The 23,654-nt window shown below is 39.3% G+C and overlaps 1 protein-coding gene across 10 annotated transcripts in view; it reads right to left on the bottom strand.

Moving 5' to 3' along the window:
• Positions 1-23,654, bottom strand: part of LOC310733293 (ERC protein 2) — a 223,756-nt gene that overhangs the window by 119,177 nt on the left and 80,925 nt on the right. For 8 of the 10 annotated variants that reach the window (XM_083554436.1, XM_083554440.1, XM_083554442.1 and 5 more), the window contains 3 exons: positions 22,228-22,251; positions 20,873-21,066; positions 14,474-14,561 (listed from right to left, as the gene is read on the bottom strand). In XM_083554436.1, the coding sequence (XP_083410562.1) occupies positions 14,474-14,561; positions 20,873-21,066; positions 22,228-22,251 (306 nt within the window). The remainder of the gene's footprint in view (positions 1-14,473; positions 14,562-20,872; positions 21,067-22,227; positions 22,252-23,654) is intronic. The other 2 variants (XM_083554438.1, XM_083554437.1) reach the window with 1 other exon arrangement.

Below are 23,654 nucleotides of genomic sequence, written 5' to 3'. Positions count from 1 at the left end.
GAGCGTTCCGATACTGCTGGGCAAGTTTGCCAGCAGCTAGCCCAGTTCTTGGCTCCCGTTCCTTTGCCCATATCCTGATCTTGTATGGCAGGACACGGAGAAACTGCTCCAGGATGACCATCTCACCAATCTCCTCCTTGGTGTGTAGTTCCGGTCGCACCCAATGGCGGTACAAGTGCCTCAGCCGATTATACGTCTCTGAGGGTGTCTCTGCAACTGGGGTCGCAGTCGCATGAAACCGCTGACGATAGGTTTCTGGAGAAACGTTAAACTTCTCCAAAAGCGCCTTCCACTGTAGACCACTGCTTGGTCTTCATCCATCGCCAGGTAGGCCTCCAGTGCTTGCCTGGTCAACAGCGGAACCAGCTGGTAGCTCCATTCGTCCTCCGGCCACTTCCAGGTTCTGGCGAGCCACTCGAAGTGATGCAGATAGTTCTCAATGTCTTCCCCTTGGTGGAAGCTTGGCAACTTGGGCTCGGTTCTGAGCATTGGCTGACTGGTGGGCGTCGGTGTGCTCTAGACCCTCAGTGCAGTAGCACTTCCACGGGGAGCTGGTGTAGGAAGCTCCAGTTGTGGGCTTCCTGTTGGAGTGTGCGAAACCCTTGGGGACAGGCAAATTCTCCGGGGTGCTGGTGTGGGCAGCTTCATTCGTGGGCTCTCCAGGCCCAGTTATAAGGAAGCTGGTTGGATGGCTTGCTGCATGGTCTCCTGCAGAGTCTGCAGCGCTTGGAGGTAGCGTTGCTCTTGCTGCTCCTGTGCTTGCATGAACTGCCGGAATACCTCTGCCATCCCTTCTTCGAATGGTTTAATGGGCGGCCCTGCTCCAGTCCTGGATGCCGTACCCTTGGGTCATACAGGAGGCAACCAATCCTCCTCTCTTTCTTCCTCAGTTAAATCCACTGTTCCCCAGGCTCCATCTTCATCAGTGGCTGCCTGGGTCTGGGAACGAAGCACCATCCTGGCCTTGCGTCCTCTTGGCACTGTCCTGCGAGTAGCCATCCCACTTCTGACACCAAATGTGGTAGAGCGGCCTTACGGGTTCACCTTCTATCCACATGATGGCAATACTCGCTGTGATGTTCCGTGTAAAGTGGTGTTTATTTACAGCGTGCTCAAATGCAAAGTCCAAAATATATATAATACCCCAGAAAAGAAAAAGTGGCAAAATAACAAAACAAAGACAATTACGAGGAAAGTAAAGAAAACAATATATATTATACAAAATAGGCACACCTGCTCATGTGCATTCACTACAATGGTTCTCAGACTCCGTTATCTCCACAATGCAACACTCCTACAACTCCCCTCCGAATTGAAGTGGGAGACTGGTTTATAAAGTGTAAGCCCCTCCCCTTGGACTCAACCATTTCACCCAAAGGGGTTTGGTAATTTGTAGCCAGTCATAGAATGGCTTATTAACATTATAAATATCATGATAAGTAATAAACATGATAACAATAATAATACTAATAATAGCAATAATAATAATGATAATAACAGAAACTATAACAATACCAATAATAATGCTAATCACACAAAAAAAAAATGTCCCATCAACATAAACTTGCCGACTTCCAGTTTTGCCGCGCATGCGCGACCCAGCGCTGGCGCTTTAAAGCCAGCTGCTATTCAGCGCTCCGGTTGGCTGCTATCCAAACCCAACCCGGAAGACCGACGCAACAAACAGGTGAGTACACAAAGTTTTAGGAAGTCCTTCCGTTTGTGTTTGTGTGTGGGTGTGTGGGTGTGTGTGCGCTTATTGTCCGGGATGAGAGATGAAAGAATGAAGTGTGTGTGTGTGTGTGTGTGTGTGTGTGTGTGTGTGTGTGTGTGTGTGTGTGTGTGTGTGTGGGTGTGTGTGTGGGTGTGGGTGTGGGTGTGGGTGTGGGTGTGGGTGTGTGTGTGTGTGTGTGTGTGTGTGTGTGTGTGTGTGTGTGTGTGTGTGTGTGTGTGTGTGCGAGCGGCATGCTACCTGGCGTGTGTGTGCACCCACAGCGCTGTAGCGAGAAACAGAGGAGAAGTGAAAGTGTAGTGTGTGTGTGTAGCGTCGTGCTGACCATAGGGACAGTTCACTCTGTCACAAGGCTCTTCTCAACATGCTCCCCACATTTTCACCAAAATACAGAATATCATCTGCAAACATCATAGTCCACGGAGACAACTGTCTGACCTCGTCTGTCAATCTGTCCATCACCATCCTTGATGCAGTCCAACCTCCACCTTAAACCAGTCTGTCGTTCCTACTGCACACTTCACTGCTGTCACACTGTCCTCATACATGTCCTGCACCACCCTTAAATTCTTTTCTGATACATCGACTTCCTCATACAATACCACAACTCCTCTCTTAGCACCCTGTCATATGCTTTCTCTAAATCCACAAACACACTGAGCAACTCCTTCTGACATTCTCTAAACTTCTCCATCAACATTCTCGAAGCAAATACTGCGTCTGCAGTGGTCCTCCTTGGCATTAAACCATACTGTTGCTCACAGATGGTCCTTATCCAGATGGTGCTTAAAGATGGTAACCTCTTCCCCTTAGCCTGGCTTCCACTACTCTTTCCCATAACTTCATGATGTGACTGATCAACTTTATTCCTCTGTAGTTACTGCAGATCTGTACATCTCCCTTATTCTTAAAGATCAGTACCAGCACACTCCTCCCCATTCATCAGGCATCCTATAACCTTCCAAAGTTTTGTTCAACAATCTGGTAAAAAACTCCACTTCCATCTCTCCTAATCTCCACGCTTTTTCTGGTATGTCATCTGGTCCAACCGACTTTCCACTCTTCATCCTCTTAATTGCTGCTCTGACTTCCGCCTTACTAATCCTATCCACTTCCTGCTTTACCATCTCCACATCATCCAACCGTCACTTTCTCTCTCTCTCTCTCTCTCTCTCTCTCTCTCTCTCTCTTTCTCTCTCTCTTTCGCTCTCTCTCTCTCATTTTCCTCATTCATCCACTGCTCAAAATACTCCTTCCATCTTCTCAACACACTCTCCCCACTACTCAACACATTTCCATCTGCATCCTTTATTGCTTTAACTTAAGCACATCCTTCCCAGCTCAGTCCCTCTGCCTGGCCAATCGGTACAAATCCTTTTTTCCTTCCTTAGTGTCTGAATTCTCATACAGCTCCTCATATGCCTTTTTTTTTTGCTTTTGCCACATCGGTTTTAAACTGGTGCCACATCTCCTTGTATTCCTGCCTACTTTTATCATCTCTCTGTTGATCCCACTTCTGTTTCTCCAACCTCTTTATCCTGCACTTCCTCATTCCACCACATGCCTCTTTGTCTTCTTTGTCTTCTTCAGCTCTGTTCCCTTCACCAACAAGCCCATTCCTAGGTACACTCTCCACCACTTTATTTAACTTCATTTTCCTTCACCTAGTTTTCCTTAGGTTTGTTATCTGCAAATTTGATTTGGCACATTTTACGCTGAATGCATTTCCAATGCAACCCTCCCCATTTATCCGGGCTTAGGACTGGCAGAGGGCACTGGCTTGTGCAGCACTAATGGCTGGGCTGGTGACAACGGGCCAAACTGATACATTTTCACCATAGGAATCTGTGGATATCTACAGGATCTTTAGATCTAAAACGATTTGAATATTAGCCATGTTAAATATATTTCATCTGGTGCCTGTATTAACTGTCTTTAAGTATAAAATAAATAATGATGCACCACATATTCCACTCTGTCTGTGGTATGTACCATAGAGTGTTGTTTACCAAAATGTTCATCTTCATTCTTGTGGAAGTTTAAAACATGCTGCACTTCTATTTGATGGCCACTTCAGGCTTGTGCTAATAAAAAAGTTATCCTGTGGCAAAATTGTGTTAAGGATGTTTTAAATGTTTGCTTAGCCATGTAGTGACTGTTGTAATGCATTAACTTTTAATACTTCTCAATTTTAACTGGATTATCTGTTTGAAAATTGTAGGAGTGGATCATGGCTGCATTATGCTCACCTCTAAAGCTATAGAAAATGTTTTAACCTTGGTCTTTGGTTACCTATTATCAAGTTATATAATGCTATTCTTTTATTTGTATGCTTTAACAGCAACTGCCTCACCCTAAAGTTTGAGTGTTGACAAAATCTCAATCAGTTGCATTATTCTGAACGTAATTAATGCCTTAAATTGACTTAAATAATCTGCTTTAAAGATACATACTATTTCTTGCCCATTGCTTGGACAAATAGTTCATATTATTAACGCTGTAATTAAACAGTGAATTATGTACAATCAGTCAGATTCAAATCCATGTGAATGGAAGAGATAGCAGAAGACAATAAGGATATTTTGACATATTAGATCTTACTTTAAATGAAACCCTTCTGGTATGTAACATGTTCATTCTTTATTTTTTCCTTTATTTATATTCTTTTTGAACTCAAGAGCTAATAATATTACTTTGAACTTCAATAAAATCTTTTAACTACAGATTTAGCAATGCTACAATTTAGTACACATTTGAAACTAGTGTTTTTAACTGCAGTGTGTGTGTGTGTGTGTGTGTGTGTGTGTGTGTGTGTGTGTGTGTGTGTGTGTGTGTGTGTGTGTTACTTGTCTGCAATTCATTAAGCCACTTTAATTTATTTCTTAAATGTTCTTAATGATGCAATACAATGCTGCAGTGCCCCAATGACACCCACAAACACAACCACGAATTTGACCTTGCTAACCATTTGAAATGTCTGATATATTTCTGCACCATTATACTCTTATACACTACAAAGCATGCCTTTCACATGCTGACATGCATACTCACACACACTTCATGGTAAAATGCCCAAAAGTGCAACCAAAACAAAAACAGAACTGGAGCACTAGCCTGAGTCCCTGGCGTGGGAGTGACACAGTCAGGTTGTGTGCATCACAAGCCTGGCACGTTGATTGGACTTGACAGCTTGGCTGTAACCTAATGCAGCCGGATCAAAAGAGCAAACAGCGATGCTGGGTAGATGTAGGAGGGGGCAAAAAACTGAGCCCTTTTGCTAACGCCAAGCACAACCTTGGTACCTACACGAGTTCAATATGTTCCCTTCACATTCAGTAGAGGAAGGCAGAGATAATTGTGGCTGGAAAGGTTAGGGGGTTGGCATTCAGCACCTTCGTCTCTACAGACTTTGGTAATTATGTAATCTGACATTTAGAGTCTCATCGGAGAGAACATAATCAGTTAAACAAACTGCCAGAGAGTGAGAAAATGCTGATTTTCCTCTAAATATCCAAGGAGATTTTACAGACCTACTTTTGACACCTAAAAACCAACAAAAGGGGGGCAAACACCCTAAAACCTGTTAATGTCATTCTTTCAGAGGTTTTTTTCTCCAATATAAAATTCATGCCAGGGATTCCACAATCCACACAGGAATTCATTTGCCATGCTGCCTTCGTTGTTGGATTTGCTTTAAATTCTGTCACTGTCCAATAATAAGCATGTACATAAAGTGGCTCACACTATTTTGCTTGTTAAACATTTAATTTTAGGTTTAGCCGTCATTTGTTATTATAATGACCTATAATATATTATAATGACAGCAAAAGGATGTTCACTAGATTTTGAAACATGGTTTGGGGAATTGCCTATTCAGTCTCAAAAGCATTAATAAGGTCAAACACAGGATTTAGATGTGAAGTCGGCTACAATGTTAAGTTTGCAAAGGTGTGCAGTAGAGTTGCGTAGAGTCAATGTTTTGTCAAGTTTACTAAAGTTCTTTCATTCCAATATTGCCAAACCATTTCTTTATATTAAAGTATCTCCAATTTTAAACTTTTCTTTCTCTATATATAGAATATGGGAAAAAGCTTCTACACTGGCGATCAAAATTAGAGAGCAATTTATAAACAATTGAACAATTCTGAAATAGTCATCTTCATTGCTCAACAGTTAAAGGAGTTTTTGTCCTGTCTATACCATGCCACCAGAACACCTTTTCCACAAAATAACTAAGCATTTAAAAAAAAACATTATTTTGTAGAAAACACACTAATCAAAATTAGAGAACACTTTTAGATACCTCCCAGTTATTGGTGTTAATCTGGCACCTGGTGCTAATTTCTAAAGTGACTGAAAGCCTCCGGCAGCAGGTTGTCCAGATGAAGGCCAAAGGGATGACCCTATCAGCCATATCAAGACAAGTTGGTCGTTCCAAATCTGTGATTTCAAAAATATTGACTCTTTACAACATCACAAACTCATTCAAGTCCGCCAAGAAGGCTGGTCGTCCACGGAAGACAAGTACAAGTAAGGACAAGATACTGCGAAGGATCTCAATGGGCAATTGTTTCCACACTGCAGCTGGAATTGCTCACCAGTTCAGCGCTGAACAGGGTAAGAATCTGTCTCGTCATACAGTGTCTCGCCGTTTAAAAGCATTTGGACTGAAAGCCCACTCTGCAGTGACCAAACCTCTCATTAGCAGAAAGAATCAAAAGGCTAGACAAGCATGTTGTGTGGACAAAGGAGAACTGGTCCAAAGTTCACTTCAGTGATGAAAGCAAGTTTAATTTATTTGGGTCCGATGGGAAACGTTATGTTCGGCGACAATCTAGAGAAAGACTGAACCCAAAGTGTGTAAAAAAAGTCTGTGAAAAGTGGAGGAGGAAGTGTCATGGTTTGGGGCATGTTTTCTGCAGCAGGAGTTGGGCCTCTTATACAGCTACATGGCAGAGTAAATGCAAATGTTTATCAGAACCTTTTTCAACAACATATGGTTCCTTCCATGCGTTTATCACCCAATCAGCCCGCAGTGTTCATGCAGGACAACGGTCCATGTCACACAGCAAAAAGGGTAAAGCAGTTCCTTGAAACTGAAAACACTGAATTAATGACATGGTCTGCCCAGGGTCCTGAACTCAACCCAATAGAGAACCTCTGGAAAATCCTTGGTGACAAAGTTATGGCCAAGAAACCCACTACAGTCACCGAACTGTGAAGGAGACTGGAAGAAGAGTGGAGCAAAATCACACCAGAGCAGTGTGAGAGACTAGTGCTGTCCTGTGGCCGCAGATGTGCTGAAGTCATTCAGAGCAGAGGCCTGTACACTTCCTACTAATTGCTGACTGTTGTAACCTTCAGAACATTTTGTTGTAATCTTTTTCCATGCTACAGTCATTGTTGTTCTCTAATTTTGATTAGTTTTCTGCAAAATAATGTTTTTTTTTTAATGCTTTAATTAATTTGTGGAAAAGGTGTTCTGGTAGCATGGTAGAGACAGGACAAAAACTCCTTCAACTGTTGAGCAGTGAAGATGACATTATTTCAGAATTGTTCAATTGTTTATAAATTGTTCTCTAATTTTGATAGCCAGTGTATATACCACTTGCAATTGACATGTCAATGACCAAGTAAAAAAAACAGGAGGTAACACTTATTAACTTATTTAATATAACCACATCCCTCAATTCCATGTGCTGTTAACAACACTGTTCACTGCTAACTGAGCGGCTTTCTACTTTTGATATTTAAAATAAATTTAACACTTACATATGGATTAAAGTCAACTTTTAAACTATATTTCTGACTTGATTTGTATTTTACAGGCTGTTTGATTAGTCATTTATATAAATTCCCTGTAATGCTACTTCAATAGCTCTAACACAAGGCCAAAAAAAACGGTGTTTGTGAGTTAATAGTCTTAAACAGTTTCCTTAAACAGCTCAGGTTTCTTTGCATGTATGTGTCTCAAGTTATCAGGGTTGTTAATTGTGAATGCGTAGTGTAAGTCCATTATTTGTTCACTGCATACAGCTGGCTGCAATCATGCACCTTGAACTCTGAGGCAAAATCAAATTATTTTAAATTAACTTTAATGAAATCAAGGTAAAAAAAAATGTATGGCTATACCTAATGCCTTAACTATATTTCACACAACAATTACTGGAAAAAAAATGCTATACCGAATACCCACAGCTAAATACATTAAGGTGCTGCAAAAATAAATTCTCAAATAGGTCTTTTAGTAGTGTTTTGTAGTGTTTAATTGTGCTGACTATAATGCAAATATTGTGAATGTTCCACAATATTAAAAAAACAGTTACACATATAATGTACAATAAATAAATCATTGATGATGGCACCACCACTACCACCACCAATAATAATAATAATAATAATAATAATAATAATAATAATAATAATTATTATTATTATTATTATTATTATTATTATTATTATTATTATTATTATTATTATTATATTAATTGTTGAGATCATGGTAAAATACATATATTCCTCTTCATCTTCCGGCTTCTTGCATTAGGGATTACCACAGCGGATTATACCATACCCCTCTGTCCTCTACATCTGCCTCTTTCAAACCAACTACCCTCATGTCTTCCCTCACCACATCCATAAACCTCCTCCTTGGTCTTTCTCTTTTCCTCCTTCCTGGAGGCTCTATCCTCAGCATTCTCCTACCGATATACCCCATGTCCCTCCTCTGCACATGTCCAAACCATCTATAATCTTGTCTCCCTCACCATGTCTCCAAAATGTCCTACATGCGCTGTCTCTCTAATAAACTTATTTCTAACCCTGTCCATCATTGTCACTCCCAACGAAAATCTTAACATCTTCAGCTCTGCTACCTCCAGCTCCACCTCCTGTCTTTTATTCAATGCCACTGTCTCTAAACCATACAACATTGCAGGTCTCACCACAGTCCTATAAACATTCCCGTTCACTCTTGCAGATACCCTACTATCACAAATCACTCCTGTCACTCTTCTCCACTCACTCCACCATGCCTGCACTCTTTTCTTTACTTCTCTAACACACTCTCCATTACTTTGCACTGTTGACCCCAGGTACCTAAACTCCCCCACCTTCTTCACCTCTTCTCCCTGCAACTGCACCACTCCACTGCCCTCCCTCTCATTCACACACATGTACTCTGTCTTATTCCTACTGACTTTAATTTCCCTTCTCTCCACCACGTATCTCCACCTGTCCAGGCTTTTCTCCACCTCACCCTACTCTCACCACAAATCACAATATCATCCACAAACATCATAGTCCACGGAGACTCCTGTCTGACATCATCCGTCAACCTGTCCATCAAAACTGCAAACAGGAAAGGGCTTAGAGCCGATCATTGATGCAGTACAACCTTCACCTTGAACCAGTTTGTTGTTTTTACTGCACACTTCACTGCTGTCACACTGTCTTTATACATGTCCTGCAACACCCTCACATACTTCTCTGACACACTTGACTTCCTCCTAACATTTCTCTAAATCCACAAACACACAATTCAACTTCTTCTGACATTCTCTATACTTCCCCATCAACATTTTCAAAACAAATATTGCATCTGTGGTGCTCTTCCTTTGCATGAAACTATACTGTTGCTCACAGATGGTCACCTCTTCTCTTAGCCTGGATTTCACTACTCTTTCCTATAATTCATGGTGTGACTGATCAACTTAATTCCCCTGTAGTTACTGCAGGTCTGCACATCTCTCTTATTCTTAAAGATCGGTACCAGCACACTTCTTCTTCATTTCTCAGGCGTTCTCTCTCCTTCCCAAAATCTTGTTAAACAATCTTGATAAAAACTCCACTGCCATCTCTCCTAAACATCTCCACGCTTCTCCTGTTATGTTACCTGGTCCAACCGACTTTCCACTCTTCATCCTTTTAATTGCTACTCTCACTTCCTCCTTTCTAATCCTATCCACTTCCTGCTTCACCATCCCCACACCATCTAATCTTCTCTATATCTCAAATTTTTCTCATTCATCAGCTGCTCAAAATATTCCCTCCATCTTCTCAACACACTCTCCTCGCTAGTCAACACATTTTTATCTGCATCCTATATTGCCCTAACTTGCAGCACCTCATTCCCAGCTCAGTCCCTCTGCTTTACTCCTTCCTCCTTCCCTAGCGTCCAACTTTACATACAGCTACTCATATGCCTTTTCCTCGGCTTTTGCCACATCTCTCTTCACCTGCTTACTTGTACACCTGCCTACTTTTTTCATCTCTCGATCCCAATTCTGTTTTGCCAACCTCTTTTTCCTAACGTTCTCCTGAACTTCGTTAATCCACCACCATGTCTCTTTCCTTGATTTCTATTTCCAGATGTCACAGCAAGTACCTTTCTAGCTTTCTCCCTTATCACTTCTGCAGTAGTTGCCAAATCATCCAGCACCTCTTCACCACCACCAAGCCCCTGTCTGACCTCTCACACTACAGTCTTCCTCCTTCAGTTTACACTATCTTGTTCTTTTTCAGTTCTCACTCTTTTTTTCTTCACCTGCAAAACCATCCTACAGACCACCATCTGATGCTGTCTAACTACACTGTCCCCTGCCAACAACTTGCAGTCTCCAATCTCCTTCAGGTTGCATCTCCTGCATAGAATATAGTCCACCTGTGTGCACCTTCCTTCTCTCTTATACATCACCCTATGCTCCTCCTTCTTATTAAAATAAGTGTTCACCACTGCCATTTCCATCCTTTAAATCTCCCATTTATGTCCAAGATTTAAGAAAAGATTGTCACTGCCCAGTTATGTTCCTACTTGCAAGAGAACAATATCTTTGAAGAGTTTCAGTCAGGTTTTAGGCCCCATCATAGCACAGAAACTGCCCTAGTTAAAATTACTAATGACCTGTTTTTAGCTTCAGACCAAGCCTTCGTCTCGCTGTTAGTTTTACTAGATCTTAGTGCTGCGTTCGACACTATAGATCATGATCTTCTCCTAGATCGCTTACAGAATTACATCAGCATTCAGGGACAGGCATTAAGCTGATTGAAATCCTACCTGTCCGATCGTTACCATTTTGTAGATTTAAATGGAGAGCTATCCAGGCTAATGCTAGTAAATTATGGTGTGCCACAAGGTTCAGTTCTAGGACCCCTGCTCTTCACAATATACATGCTTCCGTTAGAAAATATTATTAGAAGGCATGGAATTAGCTTCCATTGTTATGCTAATGATACCCAGCTATATATCTCATCTAAACCAGGCAATACAGCTCAATTAAATCGGATAACTGAGTGTTAAGGAAATAAGAGATTGGATGACCCATAACTTTCTTCTTTTAAATTCTGATAAGACGGAGATTTTGCTCATCGGCCCAAAAACTAGTATACAGAAAATCCAGCATCTTAACCTGCATTTAGACGGCTGTTCTGTAACCACTAGTTCAACAGTAAAAGACCTGGGAGTTATTTTAGACAGCAACTTATCTTTTAAAAATCATATCAACCAAGTTACAAAAACAGCCTTCTTTCACCTTAGAAATATTTCTAAGCTAAGAAATCTGTTGTCTATATCCGATGCAGAGAAGCTCGTCCATGCGTTCATGACCTCCTGGATAGACTATTGTAATGCATTACTAGGTGGATGTCCTGCATCATTAATAAACAAGCTTCAGTTAGTTCAGAATGTGGCAGCAAGAGTTCTTACAAGGTCAAGAAAATATGATCACATAACCCCAATCTTATCGTCCCTACATTGGCTTCCTGTTAAGTTTCGAATAGACTACATGCACATTATCAACTTGTGCTGTTAATATCATGAACAGCAGCTACGCTAATTGCTCTCCACTGCTTCTCTTTCTCTCCCCATCCCGAGGCTTCCTGAGGTTTGGCCAGCTCCAGTCACCTCCCACCTCGTGAAGATTATGGACTTTAAAGAAGTAGATGCCGAACTCGCAAACAACCTGAACCATCTAGAGACGTACCAGTGCCAATTGGATCCCACTACATGTGTGGAGTTTTGACATTGGACCTCCTGGAGTGTTTAAAGGCTCTGGCATGGAGAAGCTGTTGCTGGATCTGTGATGATCACAAATGTTGAGCTCAGTAGCTCCTACTTTTATACCTAAGACTGTAGAAAGAACATTTACTTATAATCTTATACTCCAGTACTCATGTTAGTTCTCTCTCTCCAGTGTTCTGTATTGTTGATAGATTTATGATCAAACTCTTGATGTCACCCAAATGAGGATGGGTTCCCCTTTTGAGTTTGGTTCCTCTCAAGGTTTTTTCCTCATAACACCTAAGGGACTTTTTCCTTGCCACAGTCGCCATGGCTTGCTTATCAGGGATAAATGCACACCATTCACCTTGACTGTTGATTTCTGTAAAGCTGATTTGAGACAATGTCTGTTGTGAAAAGCACTATATAAATAAACTTGACTTGACTTGACTTAGGCAAAATCTACCACTATCTGCCCTGCCACATTCCTCTCCTCAAGGCCATACCTACCCACCACCTCCTCATCACCCCTGTTCCCTTCACCAACATGCCCATTAAAGTCTGCCCCAATCACCAATCATTAATTCCTAGGTACACCTTCTACCACTTTATCTAACTACTCCAAAATCTTTCCTTCTCCTCCATCTCACAACCCACTTGTGGAGCATAGGCACTGATGACATTCATCATCGCCCCTTCATCCTCCAGCTTCACGTTCATCACTCTATCAGAAACTCTCTTCCCCTCCACTACACTCTAACTGTACTCTACCTCCAATGTTCCTGGCCTTACTCCCTTTTCACTTGGTCTCCTGAACATATCTCCCTTTTTCCTCTCCATCATCTCAGCTACCTCTCTCCCTTTACCAGTCATTGTACCAACATTTAATGTACCAACCCGAACCTCTACCCTGTTGGCTAACGTTACCTGTGGTGGTTGTTGGTGACCCGAGCCTCGATCGATCTGGTATGAAATTCTGATTCGTGATCCGCATATTTGATTTGCTACATTTTATGACGGATGCCCTTCCTAACGCAACCCTCCCTATTTATCTGGGCTTGGGACCGGCACTAAGAGTGCACTGGCTTGTGCAACCCTAATGGCTGGGAAAGGTACATATATACTAAGTATCCATTATTACACAATTGTACGAGCAACTAATAATTTCGAAGGCATGAGCAAACCCACGCTGCCGGTTCCCTGCTTTTGGCCGAGGGTAGCATCAGTCACTTAGTTCATTTCGTTTCGCTCGGTCGCTCTCCTTGTTCAGTGCAGCAAGAACTTAACTTTTTATATATTTTTATACTTATATTTTTATTTTACTATAAATCATGAAAAATGTCTCCCAAGTAAATCAGTGATGGTGCTGGGAAAACAAAAGTAAATAGAATTACCATTGAAACCAAGAAGGAAATAGTCGAAAAGTACGAGCGTGGTGTGTGTCTCACACTCGCAATCAACCACTACCACATGGGTAAGTGTTAAATGATGTTTACGGTACGGTAATTTGCGGTGTATTTGTTTGGTAAAATAGGCTACAAATACTTTTTATGTGCAGAAATAAAAGATGGAATGACGTTTCGGAATGGATTAAATCACTTTTACAATAACTCTTACTGGGAAAACTAGTTCGAACATACGAGCAAATGGACCTACAAGCAATATTCATGAACGAAATATGCTCGTCCAACGGGGTTTTATTGTATTGTATAAGTATAAGTAAAAAACACTATAAAAACACTGTGTTTGTCTATTTCTGTGAATGTCTCCTATATAACATTTGCTAAATTCTGCTGTTTAAGTAGAATTTATAATAGCTATTTTATTTTATTTTATTTTATTTTATTTTTGAATCTATCATTCATATCTTTTGGCCGCACCATGCTCCTTCTGCAATCTATAGACAGTGAACGTTGGCTAACCTGATCCTAAGCATATTTTTACGGTCTTAGCTTACTTTAGGAAAGCAATACAATACTGTTTATTTCCTGTTGGAATGTGGTACTAAATGCTGTAAAGTATTTGTTAAAATATTTATTGTGGTTGTGTGTGTGTGTGTGTGTGTGTGTGTGTGTGTGAGAGAGAGAGAGAGAGAGAGAGAGAGAGAGAGAGAGAGAGAGAGAGAGAGAGAGAGAGAGAGAGAGGGAGTAAAAGAGAGAGTAAAAAATACAACATAAGGATGAAAACATAGAATAAATCTTACGTTAAGGGTTATGGGAGTAAAAGTATGCATTTATTTAGAATCAGTAAACACATACACTGAAGCACACTACAAACAAGAGGACTTCATCTCGCTCTCTCTCTCTCGCTCTCTCTCCCCACCTATCTGTCTATGTATTCCCAGGGTAGCCATTTTGTAGTTTGTGTGGAGTTCATTTCTGTCTTGCTAAATCTTTTTCTTTCACAGAGATGGCTAGGAGCCTACCATATGTGCACTAAGAGGAAATGTAATACATATAACACACACACACACACACACACACACACACACACACACACACACATATATATATATATATATATATATATAAACACACACACACAAAGCAAAAGCAAAAAATTGAGAACAATAAAGAAGTTAAATAAAGACAAAGAATTCCCTCTTGATATGTGTGTGTGTGTGTGTGTGTGTGTGTGTGTGTGTGTGTGTGTGTGTGTGTGTGTGTGTGTGTGTGTGTGTGTGTGTGTGTGTGTGTGTGTGTGTAAGGAAGAGAGACAAACAGTTCAAAAGTGCCTCTGCCTACCTGTGCTGCTCCATCAGGCGGTCTTACATCTCCTGTCCGGGGATTTGTTGTGCTTGACAGGTTTTTATTGATCTGTTCTGTCACCTGCCTGTAAAGACAATGTTAGTACAAACAATATGACACATTTTGCAGTCAATGTGCATCAATTTTCAAATAAAAATAATTAATAGGCAATTTTGTATAATGGATAGTAATTACTGACAATTTAAAAAAGCATGTTTGTGTGTGTGTGTGTGTGTGTGTGTGTGTGTGTGTGTGTGTGTGAGTAGGATCCATCAAGGGCCACAGAAAAATAATATATAATAATTTTAATATTACAAAAAAATAAACATTGACATCCTTACAGAATAATCATGTTTTATATTGGTTTCTGGCAAAATACTTTTTCACACACACACACACACACACACACACACACACACACACACACACACACACACACACATATATATATATATATATATATATATATATATATATATATATATATATATATATATATATATATATATATATATATATATATACATATTTATGTAAGCATCATAGGAATTTAATTCAAAGGAGTAATCCAAATCCCTAATGGAAGTCAAAACATCCTTGAAAGCATGAACATACACTATCACATGCCCCTTGAGGTCAAAGCTGGTATAGCTGGTATATTTATTGCACAACATCTCAAGTGTGAAATTAAATAACAATCTTTGTATAAATTGTTGATTTATTGATCTGGAAAATTTCTTTTTTGCCTGCTTCAATTAAAATTTAATTTTCAAGACAACATCAACAACATAAATAGTAAAATTAAATAAATTTTGTATAAATAGTTGATTTATTATTTCTAGAAAATTTCTTTTTTGCCTGCTTCAGTTAAAATTAATTTGTCAAGACAACATCACTTCCATGTTCTGTGGCGGTGTTCCAAATGACACTGGCCAGAGATGGAACCGATTTTGTAAGCATTGAAACATGAATGATAACTACTGTATTTTGTAGATGAGATAGCATATAAAGGAAATAGGGAAAGAAGGTTGGCCCAATAATTAAGTTCTTAAAAGCCTTTTTACCCAATAAGGAGTAGACGATGTCAGGGTCAGACGTTCCAAAAAACATTAAAAAAAAAGTCAGCAAGGCTTGAAGCGAGGCCAAAGGAGAGATAAATAACAAATGTGGGCAAGTAGATAGCAAATGTGAGCAAGTTCAGCACGCTGAGTGGGAACACTTACTGGGCTAGACAGGAATTTTAACAATCAACTGGTAGTTGCAGTCATTGGGTATAATTGCGAAACTGAGTTCGGTAACACAAAGAATCGACATTCTAAGCCTATAATAAAAAGCTATGTGATTGATGGCGTTCAAGTAGTGGCAGATCGTTCTCGTGAGGTTGTTAAAGAAGTGTAGAGAAGGATAAAACAGCAGCAGTTCCACAACCGGAAAAAAACACAGTATGTTAGTTGTTAGCCATTGTAAAAAGATTGGTTGAATCAAGGCAACGGAATTCATAAAAAACAAACCCACTGAAGTGATGGGCTAAGTTCAGCACTATGGCCAGACACTTGTCCATTTTATTTTATTTGGATAGAAAAATAGAACCAATCACTTCCTGAAAGTTTAAAATTACACGATAGTGGGTGGGGGGTGGGGGGTGAGTCTTGAGGATGAAGAAGATAGGGGAAAAAGTGAGGGGTCAGGATACCATTGTATGATAAAATATAGCAAGTAATACAGCTTGGCTATTGCAGCTACCGCATTGGAACATTCCCTTCAATGCTTTAAAATTACTTCTGTATCTGGTGTGTATAGTTGATTCTGCAACCTCATGACACCACTATATTTAAGACTCATTATTCCATTGTTAAATAAATAAATTAATCAAGCATTTTTAAGGCTTTAGGTAAGCAATTTTATGCTCTTTAAATCAGTGAACTTCCTAAACTGACATTGTACATCAGTTGGGGGAGGCTGACAAATGCTGGGTGTGTTTGCATAGTGATAAAGTGGGTTTATAATAAAATAAATATGATTAAGGAAGGAGGGGGGTATATAACACTGTTATCAGTGGCTTATCCCAGAAAAAGAGACAAGAGATAAGAAAGAGGAAGAGAGACAGATAGAGAGTTGCAGAAGATGCTCTTTCTGACTGAAATAGGAAACAGATTTCAAGAGAAATAGAGTGGCAGCCAAGACGAATCTACTGCAGCCAAACACAGCTTGCCAAATTCAACAGCCTTCTGAACATCCCTGTTATCCATCTCCCTGTAGTACAACCACACACACGTACATACACATGTGCACCTCTTTGATAGTGGATTTTTAATATATAGTTATTACATAGTATATATATATATATATATATATATATATATATATATATATATATATATATATATATATATATATATATATAGTTTGTTTAAACTCACACAACAAAAATCTTTGGGCTCTCTTTCTTAGGTTTATCCAGTGCCTTCACCCACGTCCCTTCCGACCTTGTCAAAATTGTCATGTGAATCACATGTTCCTGACCCAGAAACGTACTCTGGTGGCCTGGGGAAGTGCAAGTCAATCCTGCTCCTGTGTTGCCTTGTGTTCTACCAGTGACCACTGATGAGGAGAATGTCTTCGTCCCCATTGACCTGGTTATAGGAATTGCTTTGGCATAGATTATGTCCCTTTGAAAGCCCTGTATGCACTCTTCTTCATCAAGGAATTGTAGAAATTGAGTATTTTGTGGAATTTTGCATTCTAACATGGGAACCTGGATGGAGTGCTGCAACTCTCAAAAAGGCATTTCTGGATGGTCCCAGAGATGTTTTAAAAGAAAAAAAAACTAGTTTTAAAAAATGAGTCAGGCTCTCTCAACTAGCTAGTACTCTTTGCTGTCCAACTTGACAACAACATGTGGGAGCAGCACAGTGAATAATCCAACCAAGCTGCCATTTATCCATTTCTTCTCTGGGGACCTCAGTCCACCATTTCACAGTCGATTAGGCCACTGGCCATACACCCAATAATTGATCCCCATCCAACTTTGCCCTGTTTAAGGAAGAATCCATATACCTGCTGGGGCCCAGCTTACTCCCACTGAACATGACCTACTGAAGGTGGGTGAGTGTGTCTACTGTGGCCAGTTGGGTCTGTTCCTATACACCTGCCAAAGCCTAAAAGCTCAGCTAGATAAAGCAGCTTTTTACCGGTCAACCTGCTTACAGTCTGCCCCAGGGACTACCAGATACTCTACTGACCTTAAACATGCAGACATGTCTATTGTTATTTTCAAGTACCACTGGTCCTCCTCCTACTGCCACACAGACCATATGATTTAACGTTTTCTTCCTGTAGCCCCTCTACCTTCCTAGAGATGAATTAATCTGCCCCATCCATTGAGGGAAGCCATGGAAAAAAAACTCAGTGATTTACTGGCAGCAGGTCTTATCCAACCCTTGTCTTCCCCCAAGGTGCCATATTCAAGAAAAATGGCATTCCTTTGTTTTGCAATAACAATCATGCCATGAGCAACATTACATTTAAGAACAAATACCAAGTACCCAGGTCAAGTCTTACAGCAGTTGATAAAGAATCAGCTGTTCGTCAAAGCTAAAAAATGTAAATTCCATGTGTTGTCACTCAGTTTGTCAGCATATATCATCAAAAACAGGTGAGTCTGAGCAGGCCCTGAGAATATTGTTGTGGTTGTGGTTTATGGTTGTGAAATGGCACACTTTTTAGGCTTTGCCAACACCTCTTTATCTGTGACTACATCCAGGTGGGGTTCCTTCCTTACTTGACTCGCCTCCATTTTTCTGGACTGTGGAGGCCTGCCAGATGTTCAACAGTTCATCATAATGGTAGACACCTCAGACTCTACTTTTGGATAGGGGTGGGGGTGGTGCCATCCTACCGTTTAACCCCTGCAGAATTCCACCTGTGTTCTTTGTTCTCTTGCCACCTGTTATTTCCAGTATAAATATGTGACCAAGGTGAAACAAGTAATGCGAACAAAGAGTTGAACAAAAAGCATGAGGTGATGAGATGTTGTAGTTATTGCATTAGAGCATAAATGTATATAGGTACAACAATTATAGCTGCAATGTCAGACACCCAATTAAATAAACACAGAAAGAGTGGCCACTACATTAACTCGTTTTGATCTGATGAATTGGGTACACAGAGAGAAAAAAGGAAAGAAATAACAATGGGGGGGGGGGGGGGGACAAAAGTGTGAAAAATTCATTTCAGCAATATCAATACCAACAATACCATCCCCATCCCTACTGTGAAGCATAGTAATTGCCCCATCATGTTGTGGGGGTGTTTGCTGAAAGGTATCTGGTGCACTTTAAAATACTAAAACAAACCCTCAAGCCATCTGCCAGAGCAATGGTCCTAAGCATATCTTCAAAGCTGTAAAAAAATTGTCCATAACAAAGCCCTAACCTAAGTCCTAACCTAAACTAAGCAAACTGAAACAGAAGATGGCTGTTTGAGCAAGAAGGCCCACAAACCTGACTGAGTAGGTAAACACAAGCTCTGTCAGGAACAATTTCAGGAAAAATGGGCAAAATTTTGACAATGTATTATAAGAAACTTCCCCAGGCATTTTATTCAAATTCAATAAAAAAAAATGCAATGGCAATAAACATCTTCTCGTCTAGTGAAACTCTATGATAATAACTAGAATACATATATATATATATATATATATATATATATATATATATATATATATATATATATATATATATATTCTATTTATCATCGTAAATTCTTATGAAAGCAGATGGCACACTAATTTAATGTATAAAAGTAAAAAAATTTAATATAATAAGCTTTCTATGTAAATACAAACAACAGGCATGACTGTAAGTGTATTTAAAAAAAAAAAAATATATATATATATATATATATATATATATATATATATATATATATATATATATATATATATATATATATATATATATATATATATATATATACTAACTGAATAGCTTTTTTGATGAAAGGGGACCTGTGAAAAATGGCCAGACTGGTAAGGAAGGCTATGGTAACTCAAATAACCACTCCTTATTATGGTGACCAAAAAAGCTTCTAAGAAAACGCAAGACACTGAGACGTGTTTTTTCTGGAATGGCTACAGGAACAAATGCCATACACGGATCCACATCCCTGCCAAGAACAGGAATATAAAGCTACAGTGGGTGTAGGCTCACCAAAACTGGACAGTTGAAGTTTGAAGAAAAAAAAAAACATTACCTGGATTCTCTGTGTAGGTGTATTAGATAGATTTTGGTGTCAGCAGCATGAATCTATCGGCCCAGCCTGTTATTAGATTATGCAGCTGCTGGTGTAATAGTGCAGGATTTCAGAGAATCTTTGTATTGTTGTATTATTGATAACTGGTCCAATGAGCATGACATTGCACTCAGTGTACATTACTTGTGTCCCTAGTCACCAAATCTGAACCCACATGAACACATGAATTTGGGATAAGAGATTAATTGCATGAATATGTAAAAATGTGACAAACAGCAGTAATTAAGATATGAAATCATTCCAACATTAAACAGAATCTCAAAGGAACTGTGCCAACACCGTGTAGAATCCATAACATTAAGAACTGATGTTTGACAGCATAGCGTTTCCTACTCAGTATTATTATAGTATTCCTAATAAAGTGGCCACTGAGTGTATATCCACCAACTGCAAAATGGAATTAATCTTCATAACACACAGACCATAGCTGACAAACATATTAGCACTTTTCAGGCCCCCCACAGCGTATACTATCAAGAAACCACAACCCCTTTCTAGTTTGGAACCAGAGTCTTTAATCCGGGTACACGCCGACACTAAATCATTCTGTGTACCTCTGCGTATGCATGGACTGCTGTGGGTGTGTGTCACTGTTTGTTGTCCTAACCCAGCCACTGCCAATGTGTAAATCACTGGGTAATTGTGTGCTTGTTTGCCAGTAATTAGAGAGAAGGAGAAGATATGTGTTTCTTTCCTCATTCTTTCTGCCACAGTGAAGGAGTGAAGTGGCTTCTGCTGCTGCTGTGTTGGCTGCATAACAAACTCTATTAAAGATGCATCATTCATGTTTCAACAGGAAATAAGTTCTAAGCCATCGAGTTCACGAAGACACATGATAGCTCACATTTGCAGTGTACAGTTACACAAGTATTTCTAAACTGCCGGATAACTGATGTATTAACTACAAGCTGAGGAACAGGTCATGGTCATATTGTTCATTTGCTCACAATAAGAGTTCATAAAAAAGGTGTTTTAAACACAGTCCAGAAACATAGGACATAGGATATACAATAGACTTGAAGTCATGTAAAAGTCAGTAACTAATTAAAGATAAGCAAAATATATGTTGGATATAAGAGTTACCTCTCTAGCTCAAAGATTGCCTTGTCCTTTTGCGTACGCTCCGACTCCAACTCTTTAAGAAGCCCCATAAGTCTATCCACCTCTGCTTTAGATTTTCCGGATTCTTCTTTATGGAAGGTCAACTCTTTTTCAAGGACTTTTAATTGCTCTGAGATCTGTGAATTCAGCTGTGATGCTTCTTCACGTTCAAGGGCCTTCAGACAGAAATTAATTGTCAGAGATTAAAAAATGATTTAAACAAATATAAAAGAAATGCTGAACATGAACAAACAATAAGTTAATTTAATAGGTTAATTACAAAAAAAAAAACAGGTGTGATGTAGCATGTATCCCACGAGTGAAAGACATTCTAAGACAAGACCAGGAATTTTCCCAAAACTGTGTGTGAATTTAGTAGGCTATTTTCTTCCAGAAGGAAGTTTACACCATCTCATTACCATTAATGAAGACAGGAATGTTAAAGCTAGTCTATTTATATTCTTTACTTTTCTTTTACTTGTGTTTTCTTTTACTGCCTCTAACTTTCTTTCGGCTTCTCCCATTAGGGGTCGCCACAGAGGATCATCCGTATTCATGATCGAAGTTTTTACGCTGGATGCCCTTCCTAACTTCTATTTATCTGGGCTTGGGACCGGCACTACTGCCTCTACTTTGCAAATAATTATTTTATTATTTGCTTTCTCTGGAGTTTCTCTGGTAAATGCAAAATTTGTTCTGAAACATCAATATTAAAATCTAACGATATAAGAACGAGACACACATACCATGCTTCTGGAAAGTATTCACAGCACTTCACTTCTTCCACATTTTCTTATGTTACAGCCTTATTTCAAAATTAATTAAATTAATTATTTCCTCAAAATTCTTAAAACGATACCGCATAATGACAACATTAAAAAGAAGTGTGTTCAAAAACTGTATCAAAAATATAAAACGATGATCTCATGTACATACGTATTCAAAACCTTTGCCATGACACTCAAAATCGACCTCAGGTGCATCCTGTTTCCACTGATCATCCATGAGATGTTTCTACAAGTTGATTGGACATGATTTGAAAAGCATACACCTGCCTATATAAGGTCTCAAAGTTAACAGTGCATGTCAGATCACAAACCAAGCCATGAAGCCCAAAGAATTGTCTGTAGACCTCCAAGACAGGATTGTATCGAGTTACAGATCTGGTGAAAGGTACTGAAAAATTTCTGCAGCATTGAAGGTCCCAATGAGCACAGTGGCATTTGAACACTTTCCAGATGCACTGTAAACTCCCACAGGCACAAACACATGCACCAATAGATCATGCAATGAAGATGGGGTTTTTTTTCTGCTTTTTTTTTTTTTTTGCATCTTACCAATGGCTTTCCTTGCAGCAGACTCTATATTGGAGATAAGATAGAGAAAATAGAGGTGTTTAAATAACTCTAACACACACACACACACACACACACACACACACACACACATACACAATTAAGAGCACACAATAGTGGTAATGTATCTGTCGCAGACATCAGTCACCTCGGCTCAAGCCCCTGTTCAGGTGGACATCGTGTACAAAAAAACAAACAGTTCATTTAGCCATATTCAGCCACGTGAACCAGAGGTTTTTTTATTTGAGTTTCATACACTTTGTGAGCTTTTTTCAGTAAAGTAAGTGTGCATGGCTGGTGTACCCCGTTATTTTGTCAATTGTTGATTATCTGCATATTTTCTTCTCATCATAATCTGTGATCATGGTACATAGACTGAACATATCAGTTTTTAAGGGTTTCTACTATTAAAACTGCCAAATTAATATGTGAAATCTAATGGTACTATTAAAAAAACCATCAGTTCTGTACTGCACACACTCAATTCTTGGAGCAAATCTGTTTAGATACCACAGGACTGCTCCTTGTGTATTATGATCATGAAAATATAACCACATGGACAATTCACTTGGTCCAAGATTTAAAAAGGATTAATGTATGCCATCCTTTTTGCACTTGCTTGTAGAAGTTTGAGCTCACCTCTTGTGCACTGGTCCAGCACTTGACTAAGCCTTGACATCAACATATTAATGTTCTCAAAATAAAAGCAGGCTAATGCTGCATTAATTCCAGGAGCTCCTAAAATGGGCTTACATTTACTAGTGCAGAACGACAACACATAGGTATTTTACGTCATACACCAGGTGGGCTTAAATTGCAACTGATGTTAAAGCAAGGCAAACAAGGTCTGCAACTTGACATATACAAGTCTTCTATGTGCATTCAGATATCTGCATGGCAGATTTTTATTATCAGATTTATCTGCCATATATTGTGGGAGAATGAATGCCCCAATGCCTGGAAGCCTTAGCTAATAATTTTGTTCACACAAGTTTTATAGCAAAAATAAATTTCCTACTTTTACATTTGGGTATTTTGTTGTTGCAGAAACTAGTTGACTGAAACTAGTTGAAACAGCCAAGCCTGCAGATGAAGCCAAATCTACAGTCAACTCCACACTTCATTAGACCACAATAGAAAAAAGCTTTTTTCCCTTTGTTCTTATTGGTTTGTTATCGCTTTGATTGAACAGCACTGCAGAGAGGATTTGCTCGAAAAAGTAATGAAAATAAATAAATTGGTGAAGTAAATAAGATTATAATAATAAGAAAAACAAGTAGGAGAAGGTGAAATAAATATAAAACAAGTCATGTATATGTAACTTCAAACACAATACATGCTTGATTTATAGTGCTGGATTTACACAGTTCAAATTAATTGTTACTGAAGGCAACTAAGCAACATATAAA

The sequence above is a fragment of the Silurus aristotelis genome (genome assembly GCF_946808225.1).
Source record: "Silurus aristotelis genome assembly, chromosome: 11".
Taxonomy (NCBI): domain Eukaryota; kingdom Metazoa; phylum Chordata; class Actinopteri; order Siluriformes; family Siluridae; genus Silurus; species Silurus aristotelis.
This window is presented reverse-complemented; position numbering and strand designations above follow the sequence as displayed.